General features: G+C 44.1%; 1 protein-coding gene across 1 annotated transcript in view; it reads right to left on the bottom strand.

Moving 5' to 3' along the window:
* Positions 1-451: 451 nt before the first annotated feature.
* Positions 452-20765, bottom strand: part of grin2ab (glutamate receptor, ionotropic, N-methyl D-aspartate 2A, b) — a 124860-nt gene continuing 104546 nt past the window's right edge. Inside the window, exons 12-21 of the mRNA XM_088075827.1 lie at positions 20597-20750; positions 19036-19161; positions 15789-16018; positions 14947-15107; positions 10953-11140; positions 9939-10177; positions 7495-7678; positions 5475-5984; positions 5151-5427; positions 452-5047 (exon numbers count right to left, since the gene is read on the bottom strand). Of these exons, the coding sequence (XP_087931953.1) occupies positions 4045-5047; positions 5151-5427; positions 5475-5984; positions 7495-7678; positions 9939-10177; positions 10953-11140; positions 14947-15107; positions 15789-16018; positions 19036-19161; positions 20597-20750 (3072 nt within the window). The 3' untranslated portion in view covers positions 452-4044. The remainder of the gene's footprint in view (positions 5048-5150; positions 5428-5474; positions 5985-7494; positions 7679-9938; positions 10178-10952; positions 11141-14946; positions 15108-15788; positions 16019-19035; positions 19162-20596; positions 20751-20765) is intronic.

Below are 20765 nucleotides of genomic sequence, written 5' to 3'. Positions count from 1 at the left end.
AAAATTATTTACTGATTTACAGATGTCTCTTTGTTGATGTAAGTCAATGGGGAAAGTCTTTCTGGGCCAGTGGGCATCACGTGACCGACCCAGACAGTGTAATTCCACCTTTGTCCACTATGTAAAATTTGCATCAGAGCCTGGCGCACATCCTGGGGGCTTGTTTAGCACTGTTAGATGCAAGCCGCTGACTCGGCCATCTCCATGTTGAGAGCTGTGTGCAGACAACCTCTGAATCATAGATACCCTCTGATTATCATATAGATGCAATTTGTGGTTTGTTTGTTCAACAAAGGTCTCCTGGTTTAAGTTTTGTGTTCTATCCTCTAATGACTTATAACTGATCTATGGGGCATAAATAAACGGTTAGAAATAAACCGTTACGAGCCATTAATAGCTTAGCAACACAATAGATAGACAGATTAAAAGATTGATCAACAAGACCCACACATGTAGAAAAATGTAACCTTTACTTATTTACAGATTGTACAGAGGTACTCAGTGACAAGGTAGTATTTACAACACAACTAATAGCTTAGAAACCCCTGAACTTATACACAAGTGAGATACACGGCAGGGAGACCCGGAGGACTGCGCACCAATGAACCCCTTCCACCCCGTACTGAATAATATGTGGACCAAACTAAGAACCATGCTAACCCTGGAAATATATCCACATGTTCCTCGACGGCGGCTGGCGTTGTGCAGTAGCCAGCCGGGTGCCATACTGGTGACATCGCATGTTGGGAGTCGTGTTTAAGCCTCCGGGGCTCCAGTCATATGTGGCGCACTAACCAGGGTGGAGGGGAATGTTGGTGCGTGCAGCCTCAGTAGGTCAACTCAGGGAGAACTCAGGTGTTGCAGCAAAATAGGTACCACCAGAAACACAAGCACGTCATGCAATTTAAAAAATCAAAAAAATCAAACAAAAGGTTGGTGTAAAAATTTTTGTGATGGTGGACGAACAAAACTCATTCTACACGCTCTCTTAACCACGACAGTACAGACGCAACATGTGTGTGTTTGAGTGTGTGTTTGAAACTGTATTTGTGTTATATGAGTAAGAGCCGGGTCAAATGTTATGTGTGGGACGAACCGAAGAGAGTACAGAAAAGTATACACACACACACACGCAAACACACACACACGCACACACACCACAAACAACCTCTTGATACACATTTAATCCTCTGTCTTATATAAATGCCTGCACTGTGTAAAACACACACACACACACACGCACACACACGCACACATGCTCGTTCGCTCACACTCAGAGGTGAAACAGCACAGACTCGTAGTGGAAGAGAACTATGTGGGTGGGAGGGGGTTCGTATTAACCACACAGGCTGGACTATCATTATTCATTGAGTGTGATTCAGATGAGAGACCCAGCTACGCGTCGCTAGTTAACTGGTTAGCCGAGCGGGGGTAGTTAACTAGTCCGTTAACCCAGCAGTGAGGACTGTACAGTGAGGTCCCAACCAACAACACACCAGAGGAGAAAAAAATAAAGCACACAAGAATCTAAAAAACATGCCAGTCTTTTTTTTTTCTCTTAAAGAAGCAGAATTAAAAGCCACATTGTTATTGAAATGAATTCAACACTTAATACCATTCAAATCAAACAAATGAAATCAGTTTCTAACATTTAAAACAAAGATTTCTCTGTACAGAAGTATAATATTGCAACCTGATATTGTGCATATAACTCACACACCAAACCTGTTAAGATTACCAAAAAAATGGGGCAGCACTCACCGTTCAAAAGGTGCGTTTTTTTGATCAGACTGTCTTGCGTTCTTTGCAGCCAATATATATAGATATATGTGTGTGTGTGTGTGTGTGTGTGTGTGTGTGTGTGTGTGAGAGAGAGAGCGAGAGAGAATAGAATGAAAGAGAATAGAGACAGATGTTCAGCTAATGGGATATCAAGTCTTTTTTCCATCAAAATCCTTGTGCTCAAAAATCAATGCCCTTACTCAGTAGATTATGGATTTCTAGAACACTCATACACACATTGCCAGCTCGTCGAGTGTGTGTGTGTGTGTGTGTGTGTGTGCGTGTTGCCTCTGTAACGAGTCACTTTGCAAACTCTCTGCTTTGCCACGTGACTCTCTGTGCTGAAACACAGCGCCGTGTTCTCGCCAACAGAGAGCCACACAAGTACCAGCCGCTCTGACGCTCGTCCAGGAGTATTAATTTGATGAGTAAATCTGCAACAGTGATGCACTCAGCCTCTAAATTCACTACGGAACCATTTATTTAAAAAAAAGAAAAAAGAAAAAAAAAGAAAGGGCCTCGAGTTCTTTTTGTTCAACATAAAAACCTATTAGGAAAAAAAAACAGCACTGAATCCTACGAGAGAGCCGGTGTTGAATTTGAAGAATTCTTACGACTACTGATATAAAGTGATCTCCAACGATATGTTGAGTTTTAAACACCACGACTGAACTTTATTCTTCTGATACTCAATCTACTCTATAATAGAAGGAAGCAAGGAAGGCAGAAAAAGACAAAGGAGTAATTAAGAAACAAAAGCGGATGAAGGAAGAAGGGAAGGCTAGAAGGAGGGATGAGCACAGTTTAAAAAATAAGAAGAGAAAGATTAAGAGTCGTTGTTGTGTATACTGTATGATGCTGTACCCATTATCTAACACTGTAAAACTTCTGACCTCACAATGGAAACTTAACGGTGCCCTAAAACCCAATGTCAAAGAGAAATAAGAGAAAAGAAAACATCTATCCAGCGAATGATTGAGAATATTCATATTTTTCAGTATAAAAGTGTTTTTGGTCAAACGTCTTGTGTTAGGTGGCAGGGTATAAAATCTACAAAGTGCACAAAGAGAAGCTATCTCGTAGCTTCGACACACACACCCACCCTAAACTACTATCCTAGACTACTGCGTATGTGCGTGTGCGTGTGTGTGCATATATGTGTGTGCGTGTGTGTGCATATATGACCCTGTATAGGAGTTTAACTGTAACACAGGGCAGTAGGAAGCATGCAGTATGACCTGAAGGCTAGCTAAGAGAGGAAGCAAGGATGCTATACTGTTTGTCTCTAGATCTAGAAACACTAGAACACACACTCTCGTCCTGATAGGCTTTTACTGGCGGCCACGTTTGGTCCACTTTTTGGAATGTTCAATTAACTGACATCAACGATAACGAACAGTCGGTAGTTTTTAAGTCTCCCCTCCTGTAAATACAAACACAGTGTGCGTGTGTGTGTTCGAGTGCTTGTACATCTGCGTGCAGGAGCTGATTCTCGGACCTGCGTCCTGACCAGCCGCCCGCCACCCGGTCTAGTCTATTACAAAGATAGAGATTCTCCATTCAAGTCAAGATTACTCTAGTGTAGTTTACTACTCTTTAAGCCATGCTGGCAGTGCAGTTTGGAGGCTCAGACAACATACGGGTTGACTGTAGAAATCATAGTGCAACAGGAGAGTCCTGGAGAGGGGCGGGTGTGTTAAGCTGAATTGTGTGTGTGTGTGCGCGTGTGTGTAATCTCAGATAGAAAGGGGTTTCTTCGGTGGGTCCCCTTCATCTCCAAGAGGCTGGTGAGAGGGCGGGACAAGTCGGCTCGTCTTCCAAACACATCTGCCGTCACATCCCACTGTTGGCGTTAGACTCCGTGTACAGTGTCCCGCTCATTCCACCGGGAATTCGATCTGTCTTGTCAGACGTACTGTCAGTTTGTGCCTCGGTGCCCACAGCTTGAGGCTAGTACACACACTGACACTCACACACACTCTTTATCTCGTATTGTGCCTCCAGGTGTCCCTGTGGCCCCAACCCTGCCCTATAGAGGGTGTGATAAAGAAACAATGATTTATTTACTCGGCATCACCATTAACCTTTTAGTCCGGAGCAGACCTTCCCGTCTTCCACCTGCGTGTGTGTCTGCGTGTGCGTGTGTGTTTTTCTGTGTATGTGCTTAGAATCAGAGCTGCCTGGTCCGGTCACACACACCTCTGTCTTGCATGCGTGTGTGTTAGTATGTTTCGGTGAGAGTAAGTGTGTTGCGTGTGACTCTCAGACGTCAGACTCGATGCTGGGCATGCGGCGGTAGAGCCGGGGCCTGTTGCCGCCTGCGCTCGAGGCTCGCGGCGCTGTCACATAGCTCATTGGCTGAGAGGCGGCCGGCGGGACCATGTAGGCCACCACGGGGGGCTCCTGCTGAGGGTAGAACACCTGTTGGTCAACAAGGCCACCATGCTGGTTGCTGTGATGGTTGCCATGGTTGCCGAGGGTAAGCGACAGAGGCATTCGCTGCTTATAGAGCTCGTGGGCAGAACTTCTCTGCGGCATGCGTGTGACAGCCTGCGGGGAGGGATCTCGTTGTGTTGTGCCAGGAGCTGACTGGAGGAAAGGGTTGTGGGACGGGCGGTCGGGGAAGAGGCTTTTTGAGCGTCGGGGGAGGGGCATAGGCGCGTCCAGACTGTGGTGGTGGGAGGGCGACGGAGAAGGCGGGCTGCGGCTGCTAAACGGACGATCAGAGCGCATTGTGAGAACATTAGCATAGGCGCCCTCGTCCAGGGTCAGCTCTCTATCCCTATCTCTGTCAGGCAGGCTCAGCCCCCGCAGGTGGGTGTGCAGCTGCGTCTGCCGCTCAGGAACGCCGTCCGGAAGCACGTTCTCGTAGGAGTGCTGACGACTCAGCTGAAGGTGCTGGGCCGACGAGGGGGTGGGGAGAGGAGACGGAGAGGAAGGGGAGGGCTCGAAGTGGCTGACTAGCCCGTCCCCTTCGCCCACCATGCCCAGCTCGCTCTGGGGAAGGTAGTGTGTAAACATGTCCCCGCTGTGTGGGTGAGTGTGTGTGTGGGTGTAGTGCGAGTGCAGGTGGTCTTCGCTGATGTCGTACAGGTTTCCCAGGTGGGCGCAGGCGTCGCAGCGAGCCTGCGGCGAGCGGACGGTGTAAAGGCCAGAGTAGCCGCTCAGCTTGGTGAGGCAGGAGCGACAGTGGCCGGGCCTGGCGCTTTGCGTTCCCTGTCCTGCACCCGGAGCATCGAACGAACCTCCAGCTTTGTCCTTCACACTGCAAGGAGAGAGGATGATGCTGATTATACACACACACACACGCACACACACACAAAAAACAGTAAAAGCACTTAAACACAGTCGTGGTGTTCGTTTTCTACCTGCTGTGTGTGTAGGTGCTGTATTTCTTGTCCTTCAGGGAGTGCAGGTCGGCCTCTGCGCTGTGACTGTGGTGCAGCAGGGTGGCACTCAGCTGCAAAATGGGTGCGTCCGTCTGGTGGGAGAGCGAGTGAGTGTGTGAGTATGTGCTGTTAGGTGGAAACAGGTCAGGGGGGTAACTGTTGTCGTCACCTCCCCCCTGGCTGTCTCGCTGGTAGGGGGGAGCCGACTGGAGACTGGCCTGGTCTGAGTCAATGGAGTAGATCTTGGACCCTCCGCCTCCACCACCTCCCCTCCTCCTCCTCCTCCTCCTCCTCCTCCACCACCTCCTCCTCCCCCTCCCCTCTTCCTCAGCTGATTGATCGGCTTGAATCCGCCCCTCGCCGCCATGGAATCAGAATCTTTGTGTGATGGCGGCCGGCTGGAGCACTCTGAGATGTCAGAGTGGGGCGGCTCTTCAGGCAGGTACCGCTGGCTCTTCATCGGTGGAGGTCCAGGTCCAGATGCTGGGGTGGGGCTCGGGCCGGGGGATACGACAGACGGCTGGGTCTTCAATGTCTCCACACTTTTCTTCCACAGGGCTCGAGGTTTGGAGCCCTGTGGAACAGCAGCGAGGCCCGGCCCGGCGAGGCGGGTCTTGCCGTTGTCGTTGGTGATTGACAGCTGAGGCTTGTTGGGGCTGGTCTGAAGAGGAGGGGCTTTTGGTTGCACTGGAAATGGTGCAGCATTGTTAAGGAGGTTTTTGTGTCGTCCGGACAATGACAAGAAACTGTGCGGACCAGCAGCGTTGCTATAGAGACCAGGACCCTTCGGGGGCAGACTATGGAGTGAGTTACCTAGGAGACAAGGAGAGATGCACCTCAGACAGCAGATACAATAGATGGATGTTTGGATGGATGCTCAGCCAGTTAGCTGATACATTATCTCCTGCCCTGGCACGCTGTGTGTGCCGTCTAATGTGTTTCTAATCATGAAGCGAGCTTATAGATGACGGTCAGTTCGATTACAGTCGGAGTCCACAACAAGGTGAAAAGAGTCACCTTTAAATCTGCATACATAAGCTGTATAGAAAAGGCAAAGTAACCTTTGTACGTGAAAGCAATGTCATCATAGGTGCTGTGTTTACCTGCTCTGAGAGGAGGTAAAATATACAGTACAAATATCGTGTTAAAAGGACAGTTCACCCCAAAATCAAATATACATATTTTTCCTATTACCTGGAGAGCTATTTACCAATCTAGATTGGTTTGGTGCAGGTTGTCAAGCGTTGAAAATACCAGCTGTAGATAAGCCTGCCATTTTCTCCAATATAATGGAACTAGATGGCATTTGGCTTGTGAAGCTCAAAGAGTCAAAAAAATTACATTTGAAAAACTCAATAGCAATGTCTCTTCTCAGAAATCATACTGAAGTTACTCAAGATAATCCACTGTGAGCAGTTTCATGTAGAAATTATTTTCTTTCTTCCAAACTTAAGCTGCCAACTGTATCACATCACAGAAAGACGCGTGCATCTGCTGCTAGCTCAGCTTACACCACAGAGCTAGCTCATGTTATAGACAAGTGACAACCTCCAGGGCTAAAAAATAAAGCCAGCGTGACAACTGTAGTTCCTCTTATGGCCACGTGGGGCTGGCGCCGGAAGCGAGTCAATCCACATGTCAAAATGTCAAGCTTTACATCAGAAATAAACACAAAGCATGGCACAAAAAAGGTTTTGGTCACAATAGCTAATTTCCCTGTTCATGACAAATTATATGATTCACCTGTTAACATTTTAGTAAGGCTCCAGCCAGCTTCAGCCTCTTGACCAAACATTGCAACTTCTGGTTCCAAAAAGCCAAGATGGCGATGGCCGAAATTCTGAGGCTTTAACAAGAGTCTACAAATTAGTGGGTGACATCATGGTAGCTTCTTCCATTATTTTATACAGTCTATGGTTACAGCCGAGCCGAGGGGGGCACCATTAATGTCTAAATCTTATACTGTCATGAGCTCGAGCCTCTCACCCGTGATGCATCCTTCTGCACTGTGATGGTTGCTGGGTCTTCTTTGGTGTGGATTATCTTTAGTAACTGGGTCATGACTTTTGGAAAGAGACATTGCTGTTTAGTTTTGTATCTTTTTGGTGCTTTGAGCACCACAATCTGAGTGCCAACTAGTTCCGTTATATCGGTAAGAAAGCAAATTGGTAAGCATCATCACTACGGCCGATATCTCCAACGTTTGGCAACTCACATCAAAACAATCTAGATTGATAAACAGCGCTACAGGTAGGAGGGAAAATATGTATCTTTAATTTGGGGGTGAATTGTCCCTTTAAATATAAGCTGTGAGTTATGGTACCTTTTCCAGTCATTACATCTAGGATGCTGGGCTGCAAGAGAACAGTGTTGCGTTTGGGAGAAGACAAAGCCATGGACTTGGCAGACTTGAGCAGATGCAGCATGTTGGCTTGAGGACTAAAGTCCAGCTCAGGATTCTTTTTCTTCATGTCTATATGAACACCATGGATACAGCTCCATATACCCTGAGAGGAGAGGAGAGGAGGGGAGAGGAGAGGAGAGGAGAGGACAAGGAGGGGAGAGATAACAGAGATAATAAAAGAGTTAATTCCCAACCCAATGACTTCACAAGAAAAAAGTTCAAACATGCACAAGATTAATTTCCTTGCACGGTAAATTAAGGGAGACCTCTGCATCCTTTTCTGCGGTACGTTTACTGCAAACCTTAACCTCATTTTGTTTTGTAATGTGGCAGGGAGAGATAATCGCCACTTTTTTAGATGAACTGCTTTCAGAGGCGCCTAGAAAATTAAATTTAGGTGATGATGTCACTGGAGGGGGCCTTTGAGTGCAAGGAGATGTTCTTCCTGGAGCCACTTAACCTCCAGCATCACTGCTCTAACGGCATGCACACACCGACACACACACACACCGACACACACACACACACACACACACACAGACATCGCACTCTTTTTGTAAAACATTTAATGTGTGAAATGCTGCTCGTCTGGAATAAAAGCCCTGCCTAACACAGAGACATGACATATGAATAATGAAAGAATGGTCTGTCTGGATGTGCCCATTTCTATTTTGTGTGCGTATATTTAGGTGTGTGTGTGTCTGCCTATGTGTGGTCAAGTCAGTCCCTCACCTCACCTCCACCTGCATATGTTACCATTTTTAACTTTGTTAGACCAGACTAGTGTGTGTGTGTGTGTGTGGGTGAGAGAGAGATGGGGAGAGAGCTTTGTGTGTGTGTGTGTGTGTCTATATGAGTGTGTGTTCACATCATCCTCTTAGCGGTTTGATTCCTCTATCCATGCTGTCCACATGCGGAGCCATAAATTCATCTCTGCCTCAGCTGGACTCTATAATCACACTATCCCCTTCTTTCCTCTTTTATCACACACATACACACCCAGACACCTTCTGTGCATTTAACCGTAAATATTGTGTGTTTCAGACATATGAGTCACAAATACACACACACAGGCACACACACACACAGCCACAGATTTTCTCTTAACTAAAACAATCATGTTTCAGACACATTTTAGGCAACTAAAAGTCCTGTTTTTGCGTCCCCGTTTGCATTTTTCGGCGCATCTGAGGGACCGTGAAGATTAGGCAAATTAGCCTGCTTTGTTTGAGATGCAATTTTTGCACACAACAAGAGAGACAGCAGAGTAATCATTTTTGTAATTTACTGTGTGATGTTTGAATTGATGTTGTTAAACACCACAAAGGCTCGACAGCTGTCTTCAAAGTCGCAATAATGTGTGAGGGTTTTTTTTTTTCTGTCAGTTTTCTGCTTCAGTCTGAAACTGGATGGAGACAATTTGCAAACACAGTGAAGTTTTGTTTCTCTTGCTTTTTCTCTTTGTGTTTAGCACGCCCTCTCTTTATTTCATACTCTTTAGGAGTAATCTGCACGTCGGCTTTGCTGTTTGAACATCAATAACTTAACAAGAAATTTCCATCTGGAGTGCTGATATTGATATTGCAACAACCAGTGCTTTCTAACAGTCCCAATCAATGCTCTTCATCAGTTGCTGCACTCTTGAGGATGGAGTTTGATCAGCAAGCGGCGTTCAACAGTGCAAATTCATGGACACATCTGAAGGTACAAACTCAAACGCAAAGAAAGGTTCCTGCAGCTTAAGGTAAATTAAATTTTAGACTTTTTAAGACTTTTTTAATGCCACAAGGAAGGAAGTTTAAGACAAATGTTCTAATATCCAACATTAAAGAAGGACAATTTAATTTTGTTGAAATGTTTATTGTAACATAAAACATGTTTTTTTTTGTCCAGTGAAAAAGTTAAATTATTTATGTCAAATGTTAAAAAAAACCCCCAGTGGAACACATGGAAGACTATAAGCATATTACATTATCATTAATGTATCCATTGGGTTTGCCAACTGAAGTGGGAAACACCTGGTATTTTTGGCTGGTTTTCTTGACGATTTTATGTCTCTAACTTTTTTAAGTTATTTCACAAAAAAAGATGTTCCAAATTTCTTTTTTAAGATTTTACAATGCAAAATCAGAAATAGAAGATTAATAAAATCCTGCTTCCCATGTCTGAGCATTTTTAAGACATTTGAAAGATTAATCTAAGTACTTTTATTACCAATTAAGGCCTTAAATTTTAGATGACTGAATTCAGTGCCTTTAAAGAGTTTTTAAGGATCCACGGGAACCCTGAGAGAGGACAAAACCTGGACATGCTGTCAAAATGCAGGTTGAGTTCCTGCTGTGAAGACATCTCCACCTCCTCACCCTGCTGATGGTGAAGAGCAGACCCGGCCTCCCAGTGCAGACACCAGTGAAGCAGTATCTCAGCCTCCAGTAGAAAAGGTGCTCAGAGATGAAGGTGAGGATAGAGAGACCCATGGCTGTGGCCAGCATGTAGAAGACTCCCGCCATATTGTCTATGTCCAGCTGACTGGACATGACCTCATTTTTCTCATTGTGGCAGATCCCAGTCAGCCACTGGGCCTCCAGCTCCTCCATCTCACCTGTTGGAAAGAGAGAAGGGTAAAGTGAAAGTTTGAGATGGCAGCAGGTAGGAATGAAAGAAAAGGAATATAAGGAGGGAGGGAGAAAAAGAGAGCGAGCGGATGTGTGTCAAAGGTGTTGTGGGAAAACGGGCGTATCATTACGGGGAAAGATGGAGAGGAGAGGGGAGGAGGGAAGAGAAGTGAAGTGGTAAATAGATGGTAATGGAAAGGAGACAGGAGGTGGAGTGAAAAAGGGGATGTAGGAGGAGGGAGAAGAATTGATAGTGATGGAATGATAAGGAAAGATGGGAGGAATTATTATCAGACCGAGTGTGTTTGGGTGTCGCATGCGCACGCGGGTGTTTGCCCTGAATAAAAAGGCCGGGTGTGAAGCGAAGCGCTTTAGTGGTTTCAGCAGTTTGATTTCTGTCTGGCTCATTCTCTTTCTTCCATTCGCACCATCTCACAGCTTATTATACAGAACAATCTGGAGGAGTAAACATAACAGGACACAGTGGGCGCGCGCGCAAACACACACACACACACACACACGCAGATACACGCACACACACACACAGTAATGATGATGAAATGGTGTGTTAAGACTAGCCCCTGATAGCTTTCTGACAGAGGGAGGGAGGAGAGAGGGAGAGTGTTGGGGGAGGGGGAGGAAGGAGGAAAAGCTGAGCAATGGCACAACTGTAATAACACTAAAGGCCTGGAACATCTGAGACACAAACTTCAACAGCGTGACTGAGACGAAGCAGAATGTGAACGCGTGCAAGCGCCTCACCATCTCCTATGATGCCCAGTATGGCGAGATCAACCAGGCGTTTCCAGTAGGATCCTTTCTGCAGGGCGATACCATAACCTGTGGTGGCAAAGATGTAACCGCTGCCGATGGTGACCAGCTTACAGCCGTCGTCTCGGCCCGCCATGTAGTTCAGCACCGCAGCGTCGTAAATGAAAGCATCCAGCTTTCTGTAAGAGAACCACACGTTCTGGGTTTACTATCTAGTCTGTGTTTGATAAATCTGACGGGTTGTGATACTGAAACATGAAAGAAAATACAGTACATAGAAATATTTCTTCCACACAAATGTAGTTTTATTTCTTCTCTTTCCTGATATACTATATTCTGAATGTTTTTGCCTGCATGGTAAATGGACTGCATTTATATGGGATAGCGCTTTCATAGTGACCACCAAAGCACTTTACAACACAAGCATCATTCACCCATCACACACACACATTCATGCGCTGGTGGCCAGGGCTAGTATACCAGGTATGTAGAGGGCTCCTAGCACAGAGCGCTTTTCCTCCATTTTGCATGTTCACACTGAGGGGAAGGCGGCTAAATTCTTGTCAGAATGGAGGGTTATAAAGAAATCTAAAAAAGGGGTTTTCAGAGATACACTTTAAACCAGGTGCGAAATTATCGGTAAGATGGCTGCACAAACAACAAAATCCACAAATGTATTTTCTTCATCGATAAAAATTTGAAAAATCACAATTTACATTGTGATAAAAAAATTCTGTAACGTCAATTTAAATATGTAATTATGACATTACTATAAATAGGCTTAAATTTTTTCCAGGATTTTTAAAAAGTAGTTTTGAACTAACTTCTCGCAGTTTGAGCAATTTTTAGCAAGTTGCTCATTGTCTTTTTTCTAATGTTTTGAAAAAAAAAAAAAAAACAGCACCAATTTCCTCATAGTTCAAAGGGTTTAAATATACTTGTGGCCTTTAAAGTCTCTGGAAACGTGGCTTGAAATAGTAAGAATGCACATATTATATAAGTTGAGGTTCTAATTAAGTATTTATAAAAAATCTGAGTGAAAATATGTTCCCAACTTCTAGAAAACCTAGTTCAAAACAGCTCATTTTGAGGATAATATCATTCCTCCAGACTATGTGGGCTTGGCAGGTCACATTTGATTGACACCTCCGTAGATCACGCCTTTGTCAAGTGTTTCTTGTCTCCACGACAACCATGGAGCAAAGCAGAATCAGCGTGATACAGCCCCGTCTGTCTCTAAAAACTATTCAGTTTGAGTATTTTTTGAATGAACTGCTTACAAGTAACAACATACCCAACAGAGGCAAACAGTCATGGGTGGACATGGATATGCTTTTGAGGAAAAGTTCTACATTTTATGATGTATGCTTTTTTACTTTCTTGCTGAGAGGTTTAAGAGCAGAGACTCCAAAAAGTCTGACAAATAGTCCTGCCCCCCCCCACCCCAGACTGTAATTTTTTACACTTTGTTCTGTAACAAGGACATCTTTCAGACCGCCTTATCTTCAGACATAGCTTTCAGAAATATGCTTATTTGCTTTCGTGTTAAGAGTTAGATGAGAAGATTAATATCACTCTGATGTCTGAGAGTGGTATCAATCTTCTCATCTAACTCTCTGCAAGAAAGCATGTAAGAGTATTTTCCCAAATGTCAAACTATTCTTTTAAAGCACACTGATACAGCTAAGGGGTCACAAGATGAGTTAAGGAAAAAGAAATTGTTTTTCCCCAGACATTTCTGTAATATTTAGCTTTTTTCTTACTTCTAAAAATGTTTGACTGGAATAATCTCAGGGGAGGAAAATCACTCTGAACTTCACACAATTCATCTTTTGAGACCATCACCTGTGACTGAGGGTCACAAGTGGTGATTGCTCACATGTTTAAGAGGTGTGGAACCACTGCTTAAAAGGGTTGCATATTGCGGGGCTTTTAACGCCAATCCAATCCAAATTTTTTTAATAATGCACATTTAAAAACAACAGAGTTGACCAAAGAGCTGTAGATTAATAAATAATAATAGTAACTGGTGGGCACCAAGCCTCCAGGAAGTGGCTTTGAAGCCAGTTTTTCATAGTGGAATTACAGTGTCACATGATGCAGCCCATTGACTAACATGGTGAAACAGACGTCTGTATATCAGTGGATACATTTTTTTAGTGTTGCAGCACCCGCGAAATGACTCATTTTACTCTTGGGATTTAGTCGTGTGGGCCGGTAACATGTGGAACGTCTAGAAGAGCCGTACAGATGGATCATTGTATTCCCATTCAAGTTAGCGGAGTGCTAAACCAGAAGGAGCCCACTTTGCGCAAGTCTCTAGTGCACCTGCTCTAAAGGTCGCAGTGTGGAAACCGAGCAAATCATCTCGATAATTTTACACTGTGCAGTTGAACCAGTTTGGCTTCACATGGCCCTTTAACGCTTTCTCTAGTTCTTTTAATATACCCATGGTGGGCACAAGTTAATGCATAAAAAAAGGACATGTTTTTCTGTCTTTGTCTCTATATTTCTTAAAAAAAACAATAATACATTTCAATTGAAAAGCTTATTAATTCCACATAATATAAACAAGAATTTAACGTATTTGGGGCTTGTGTTCATGTCAGAAGACTGTGAAATTTGATCCGTCAGGCTTTAACAACAAAGACCACCACACTGCGGAGTCTTCACCACTGAGCCTAATGTACATACAGTGTTGTGCCAGTAGCAATGTTCCTCAGATCCATAAACAAACCAGTCGGATTACTCACAACACTCTTTTCTTGGAGCTGGAATTCTCACGCAGATCAGATTTGGACTCTGTGACTGAGAGTATTGTCCGGTGCGCACGCTGTTACAGTAAATATTCACACGCACGAGGGTGTCTTTGTTGGCACCGAGCTATAATCTTTTACTCGCTGGTTCGGTCATTATTCTGACATGACAAGCTGAATTCAAACTAAGGGGCCTCAATTTGTACCTGACGTCACAATCCCCCAGTGTGGGCCCGATACATCTGAGCTCAGCAGAAACAGAAGCGTGATGTATGACTGTTAACCAAACACAATGTAACAAGGAGCCGATATCACCACCCTATAGAACAGCAGGACCCTTTTGATAACTTCTTCATCAGCAAAAAAATGGTTTTATATAATCCAATGAATACACCCTGGTGCTAATCAATCCCCTTGAGGCGCCCCATGTTCGAGATGTATGCATAAATATTAAACACTTTGAATTAAACTATTCACCAAAGGGCATATGTTAAATGCAGCCATTGAGTATCTGTTGTTGTAAAACTGCAAAGAGAATTTAATTCATTTAAGTACACACAGCATATGAAAACAATATGCTGTACATTCATTAAAGTATAGAGCATGTTTTCGGCCTAAACAGCCAATTTTGCTGAAGAACTGCATTAAACACTGATGATTCTGCTGAGCACATTAATTATACAGTTCTGATGGTGTATAAACAAAACCTAATATATGAGGTATGAGAAACAAACCTTATCTATTTGATATGCAGTATCAATGAAGTAATTGCAGAGAAGGAAGAGCAAAATGTAAAATTACATTTGGAGAAAATACCCAAAAGATCAAAGCACACAAAACTAATGAACAAATAAAAGCACTGCAGCCATCCCACCATTAGTGTGTGTTTAAGAGGGAGAATAAAGGTAGCAAACTCCAGAACAAATTACACTCTCCCTGTTTTGGCAGCTCCCTCTTTCCTCTTTCCAGCAGCAACAAGACTAAATAATGAGCACTTGCAAGACAGCGTCTGCTTTTTACTGTCAGTGACAGAAACACTGAGCACAGTTTCTGCAGCGTTTTAGCATGAGCTAGTGTTGAGCCCCATGGGGCCGAGATTCTGTGTGATGCAACGTCCTTTTTTGTTTGTTTTCACTCCTTATGCATACATGCTGTCTGCAAACAGAATTAGCCTCTCAGGTACAATAAATCTCAACTTGACACGAGTTGACTTGACAAGATTACCGTACCCAGTCTTGAGGCTGACCAGCGCATCCATGACGCCAGTCTGATGGTATTTGGTCATGTACTGATGCATATCTGGATAGTTCTTCCTGATGTTGCGCTCGGTGCTGCCGTTAGGAACTGTCCCGAAGCGAAACGGAGGGGAATAGGAGTACGGACTCTGGAACTGCAGGGAGACAAAGAGGGGATAAGAGAGACAGATTGTTTAAAGAGGGAACTGAAAGGAGGAGACAGGGGTACAAAAGGAGAAAAAAATAAAAACAAATAAACTAAAAGACGAAGAGCAGGAGGAAGAGACAGCAAGAAGAGAGAGGGGAGGCGAAGAAAAGGAGTCTGAGTGAGAGAGTGAGAGCAATAGTGTTAAAGTGACGGAGAGACGCACAGAGAGAGGAGAGAGGAGGAAGGAGAGTGACAAGAAGAGACAGAGGAGAAAGGAGGAAGGAGAGACAGTGGAGTGGACTCATCAGTCATCATCATTGTGTGTCCAGTCTAGCGTAAGACTGGCTGGGGTTCTGCTGACACTGCCAGCCTCTGCAAACTATACACACACACACACACGCACACACACACACACAAACACACACGTCTTTGATCTATGCAGCTCATGTATATGTGTGTGAGTGTGTGTGCGTGCCCCTGGGTCTGCTGTGCTGGCAGTGTTAGTGTGGTGACAGCTACGGCCAGAGGGTTTGGGCTGTTGAAGCCCAAGGGCACTCCCTGGAGAGTCCTGTCTGGCCGCAGGGCTGGCATCCATTACAAGAGCAACCCTGACTGTGAATGTGTTTAGTTTCTTCTGTGTGTGCATGTGTGTGTGCGTTTCTGTGCGTCCATATGTGTGTCATCGCACCTTCTTGTCAGACAGTCCAGTGACTTGGTCCACAAACTCTTCCTGGATCATAAAGGCGGCCAGGTTGGCAGTGTAGGAGGCCAAGAAGATGACGGCAAAGAAGGCCCACACCGAGACGATGAACTTACTGGTGGTGCCCTTTGGGTTCTGCACGGGTACGGAGTTGTTGAACACCAGACCCCACAGCAGCCATATGGCCTTACCGATGGTGAATGACGGACCATGTGGGTCTAAAGGACACAGGCAGGGGAGCAGAGCGTGAAAATTAAAAGGGAAAGTGTAAATTAGTTTACAGCTTGTGCTAAAGAACCAAGAAAGGCAAAGGCAGGTAAATCCAGGTGCAGTGGTGGAATGTAAGTACATTTACTCAAGTACTTAAGTACAAATTTGAGGTACTTGTACATTACACATTGTACATTACATTACATTTATTTTTTCTTTTAATGCTACTTTATACTTTTACTCACCACATTTCAGAGGGGAATATTTTAATTTTTACTTCACTACACTTACCTGACAGCTTTAGTTACTTTACAGCCTTAAAAAAAAGATTTTGATAAACATTAAATCATTTTTATTTTTTTTAAATACATTTTTGAGTTGCCATCTTGACTTTTGTATTTTTCCCTTTTTAAAAATAATTTTGAGTTTTGGGGATGTATTTTTCCATTAAAAATGAGTTTTTTGGTGTTTAATTGAATTTATCTATTTATTTATAATATGGGGGATTTGGGTTGTTTGTTTTGTATAATTTAAAAAATATTTTCTAGTTTTGGGGGTGTCTTTTCCTTTTTTTTTAAAAAAAAAAAATCTTTTTTTTAGATTTTCCTGCATTTTTCCTGAGTATACTTACTAACTTTTACTTGGGTACATTTTTTAAATGCAGAACTTTTGTTTTAACAGAATATTTTTACGGTGTTGTATTAGTACTGAATACTTCTTCCATCACTGTCTAGGTGAATCCACATTTTCATCTGCCAACCATGTAATGATGTAGTGTACATTACAATATATATTATTGTATTTTTCCCTAAAATTCCTCTGCCTTACTTTGCCTGCCAGCATCTGAAAAAAAAGCTAAAAAACATCTTTACAGAGGTTTTACTTCTTGCAAAGTGCCATGCATATCACCATCTTTTTAATTGCAGAAAAGAAAAGTCCAAAAGAAAAGTTTTTATGATGCCGTTTGAGGGCATCATGCTTCCTCCAAAGGGGTGACATTGTAAATATAATGTGACAGTGTTATTGGCTTTTTATTTATGCCTACAGCTCACAAGTTTTGCAACAGTCATTGTGGACGACAGGGTTTACGAGTGTGATTAATGAGTGAAGACCAAAACTTATTTTGGCCAAGAAGATTGACCTTTACTATTAGCGAGTCAAAGCCACAAACCTTAACCTTTGAAGTCCTGTATGCGACATTAAGAGCATTAATACAGCAGAAAACCACTATTTGCTTTGTAAAGATAAAGATATAGAGGAGTAATGGCGTCTGTGTGTGTGTGTTGTCATCCAAGCTCCTGTGTGGTTTGTTGCAGTAAGGGGATCTGGCCGTGCGTGCATGTAATTGCATGTGTGCACCCCACTGGCTAGCTCATCTCTGCCACTATGCACTGCGCTCATACTAGGACTGTCAACAATTTACCATCACCCACCCGGGTCTGGTGGGAGCTAGCTAACGGTGTAGGTCATTCAGCCAGCGCCATGAGTAACACTGTCCCGACCCCACAGCTTTGCTCTGGAAAGATTATGCCCATCCACCGCTCTCCACCCAGCGTGCCCCAGCTCGCCCCGGAGACGCTAAGCAGCTCAGTTTTGAACAATAAACCCCTTAAGCGTTGCTGACTATCACTGTTAGCTCTGTTACCACTATTAGCAGTTTCAGAACGAATAGTGATGCTAACATAGTTAACAATGCTGAAGGGGTTCTGCATGCATATGAAGCCGCTAACTCAGCTGATCAATTTAGTGGGAGACCGGGTTTGTTTTTTTTAAATGTATTTATTCCTTAAAAATTAAATAGAAGTGTCAGCCTTATGAAAGCAAAATTAACTTAAGCTGACATCCCTCCCTCATACAGCAGTTACCACTGATATCAGACGGCATGGTTGAGGTAACGTACAGTCAACTGTCATCACTGTTGTTGTTTAGCAGTGTTCATGGATTTGGCACTATGAGCATCGCCTGGCCCGGCCTTTTTCTTTATCCCTGAGCAATTCTCCACTTTGAGCGGTAAATTATGACTTAGGAAGACAGCAGTGTTGTGAATCTGTATATCGAAAGAACAGAACTGTGGCTGCAGCTGGTAGTGCATGTTGTACTTCAGGGGATGTCCCGGTGTGAAAAACACAGAAAAGCTGAGGGACACTTTTATCCTGATGCCAGCAAGGTAACAAAAATAAGTATACCCGATAAATCACAGTGAAGGAAGGCGTGAAACTAGTTTATGAATTTGAATTAAATATAGGCTACTTTGGTGTTCATGCTTAAAATGAACTGGACGATTGAAGTCTTGAAGATTTATGAAGAATCCAACCAAGCTAACAGTTTTGTAGCATGTCAATACTGACAAAAGTAACATTAGGCTAACATGATAACATTTATGTTTTGATGTGCAATGTTAAACTCAAGGAATAGTGTTTCACACCTGTTAATACAAGCAGCTGTCTTGGTGGTTAAAGTGAGGGACTACTCGTTATTCATGAGGCGGTGCAAAATGGATAAGGCATTTTTTTAAAAAAGCACTGGGGAGGGACTTTTTTAAAAAAATTGGCTTACGTGAGGGATATACAACTTTGAATGCAAGTATTGTGTATTTACTTAAATAACCACTGAACCCTAAGTCCCACATTTGCTGTTCAAAAAGTGCATAAAATGAAGAATTAGCAAACTAGACTTTTTTTTAGCTTAACTTAAGGAAAATCGATATAAAAACACAAATTAGTTGCAACAGCTGGATCGGCCTTTAGGTCGTTTAAATGTCAAATTAATCTGAAATGTAATTTTGTGTGATCACAACATAAATTTCTAATTCACAGTCAGCAGGGACAGCTCCAGGTTCACATTTTTGATGCTGTGACTAGCTTTGGGAGAGGATTGTTAGTGCTCTGTAACATTAAGTGAACTGTCTAAAGTCAGAGTAATAATAGGTCACTTCTTTGGCTCCAGGGGAAGCTTGGATCTGTGATTCTTGCTCCTGGGAGAAACGATTGGTGTGATATTCCTGATTGTGTGTGTGTAAGCCTACCTTTGCCTTGGGCCAAGTTGCGGTTGAAGCCCAGCGGACTGACAAACTCAAAGAGGAAGACAGCGATGGCTGTGACAATGAGCAGCATCACAAACATCATCACCCAAACTGATGCACTGAAGGGCTCTGAGAGGAGGGAGAGAGGGAGGGAGAGAGGGGGAGAGAGAGTTAAAGAGAAATCGAGTACACGAGACAGAGTGGAGGAGCAGGAGATACATAAAAAGTGAGGGATGGAGAGAAAGAGGAGACAGAGAGGCTCGGAGAAAATAAAGGAGGAGACGTGAAGAAAGAGAACAGGCACGAGGGGGAGATAAAGCGAGGAAAAGATGATAGTGAAGAGAGAGAGAGAGAGAAAGGGAGACAGACGGAGTGAGAGAGGAGGGAGGGGAGGAGAGGAGAGGGAGAGTTAGTCACAGAGAGTTTGACGGAGCACATTTCCATATTTCTCATTATTCCCTTGGATGAGAGCTGAGAGAGGGAGAGGCCTGGGGCGGGGGAGAGATGGTAGAGGAAAGGGGGGAGAGAGAGACAGAGAGAGAGAGGGAGACACACAGGGGGGAGAGAGAGGAATCAAACTCCGAGTGATCTGATGTGCCCTGCTGTGGGCATGTGTATGTGATCTATTTGTGTGTGATCTGTGCATGTGTGTGCGAGCGAGTGTGAGTCTGCATGTGTTTGGTGTGTAGCAGGGCAGGAGTTCAGAGAGCGGGATGAGTGCCAGAGACGCCGAAACCCAGACAAATCGTATGTGTGTGGTGTGTGTGTGTGTGTCACTGTATGTCTAAGTATGTGACTGCCAGGGTTAGCCAACCCTGAGAGATTGTGCACTGAGGTGCCTCTAATATGAGTGCGAGAGATACTGAACCGTCACTGATACCCTGGCCCAGGCTCAACACACACTCACACACACATGCATACAATGAGCTTTCATATAAATACACACACAAAGCATTCACATACATGCGGCCAGAGCACATTCATTCTCCACACAGTCCTGATTCGAACACCCTAATATATTCGTGCAGTATCACACACACTTTTTTTTTCTCCTCCCTTTAGACACACACACGCATACTGACACATGGCTTGATACACAGGGACCAACACATGCATGGTCCAATACATCCCCTCGCTCCCCGTCTCGCTCCAATGACAATACAAGACATTAGGCGAGCACAGAGGAGCGCTTCAGTTTCTAGTCATCTGAACAACTGGAGGAGGAGGAGGAGGTGCAGGAGGAAGAGGAGAGAAGAAGAAGAGGAGGAGGATGGTATCAAGAATGCTTTGTCTGAGCTGACTTTTCAAAAAACAGCTGGCACACTCCGCTTCCTCCGCTCTGCTAGAAATATTAATGTGCTTAGGGTGTTGAGGCCCAGATAAAGTCAGAGTACAAGTGGAATTTGGCCAGCATATACTGTCTGAATAAAATATTCCATTTTATGTGCAGGATTTTGCCAACATGTAAGCACCTCCCTTTTTCTTCGCTCCCAGTTGTCGGCTCGCTGGGGGACGGATGGTGAGAAAGAAGAAAAAATAAGGGAGGACAAAAAGATGGATTTACCGAGGAAGGCAGACGGAGAGACGGTCCCATTGCTACGTGACACCATGACGCTGATGCCAGTCTCCACAAAGGGCACGGAGAAGTCAATGACCTCTGACCTCTCCTCGTTGATGGTCAATGAGCCGACCGCCATCACCGCCTTCTTATACACCACCTGGTAGACGGAGAA

This window comes from Plectropomus leopardus, chromosome 3 (assembly GCF_026936395.1).
Source record: "Plectropomus leopardus strain MGB_pleo_1.0 chromosome 3, ASM2693639v1, whole genome shotgun sequence".
NCBI lineage: Eukaryota > Metazoa > Chordata > Actinopteri > Perciformes > Serranidae > Plectropomus > Plectropomus leopardus.
This window is presented reverse-complemented; position numbering and strand designations above follow the sequence as displayed.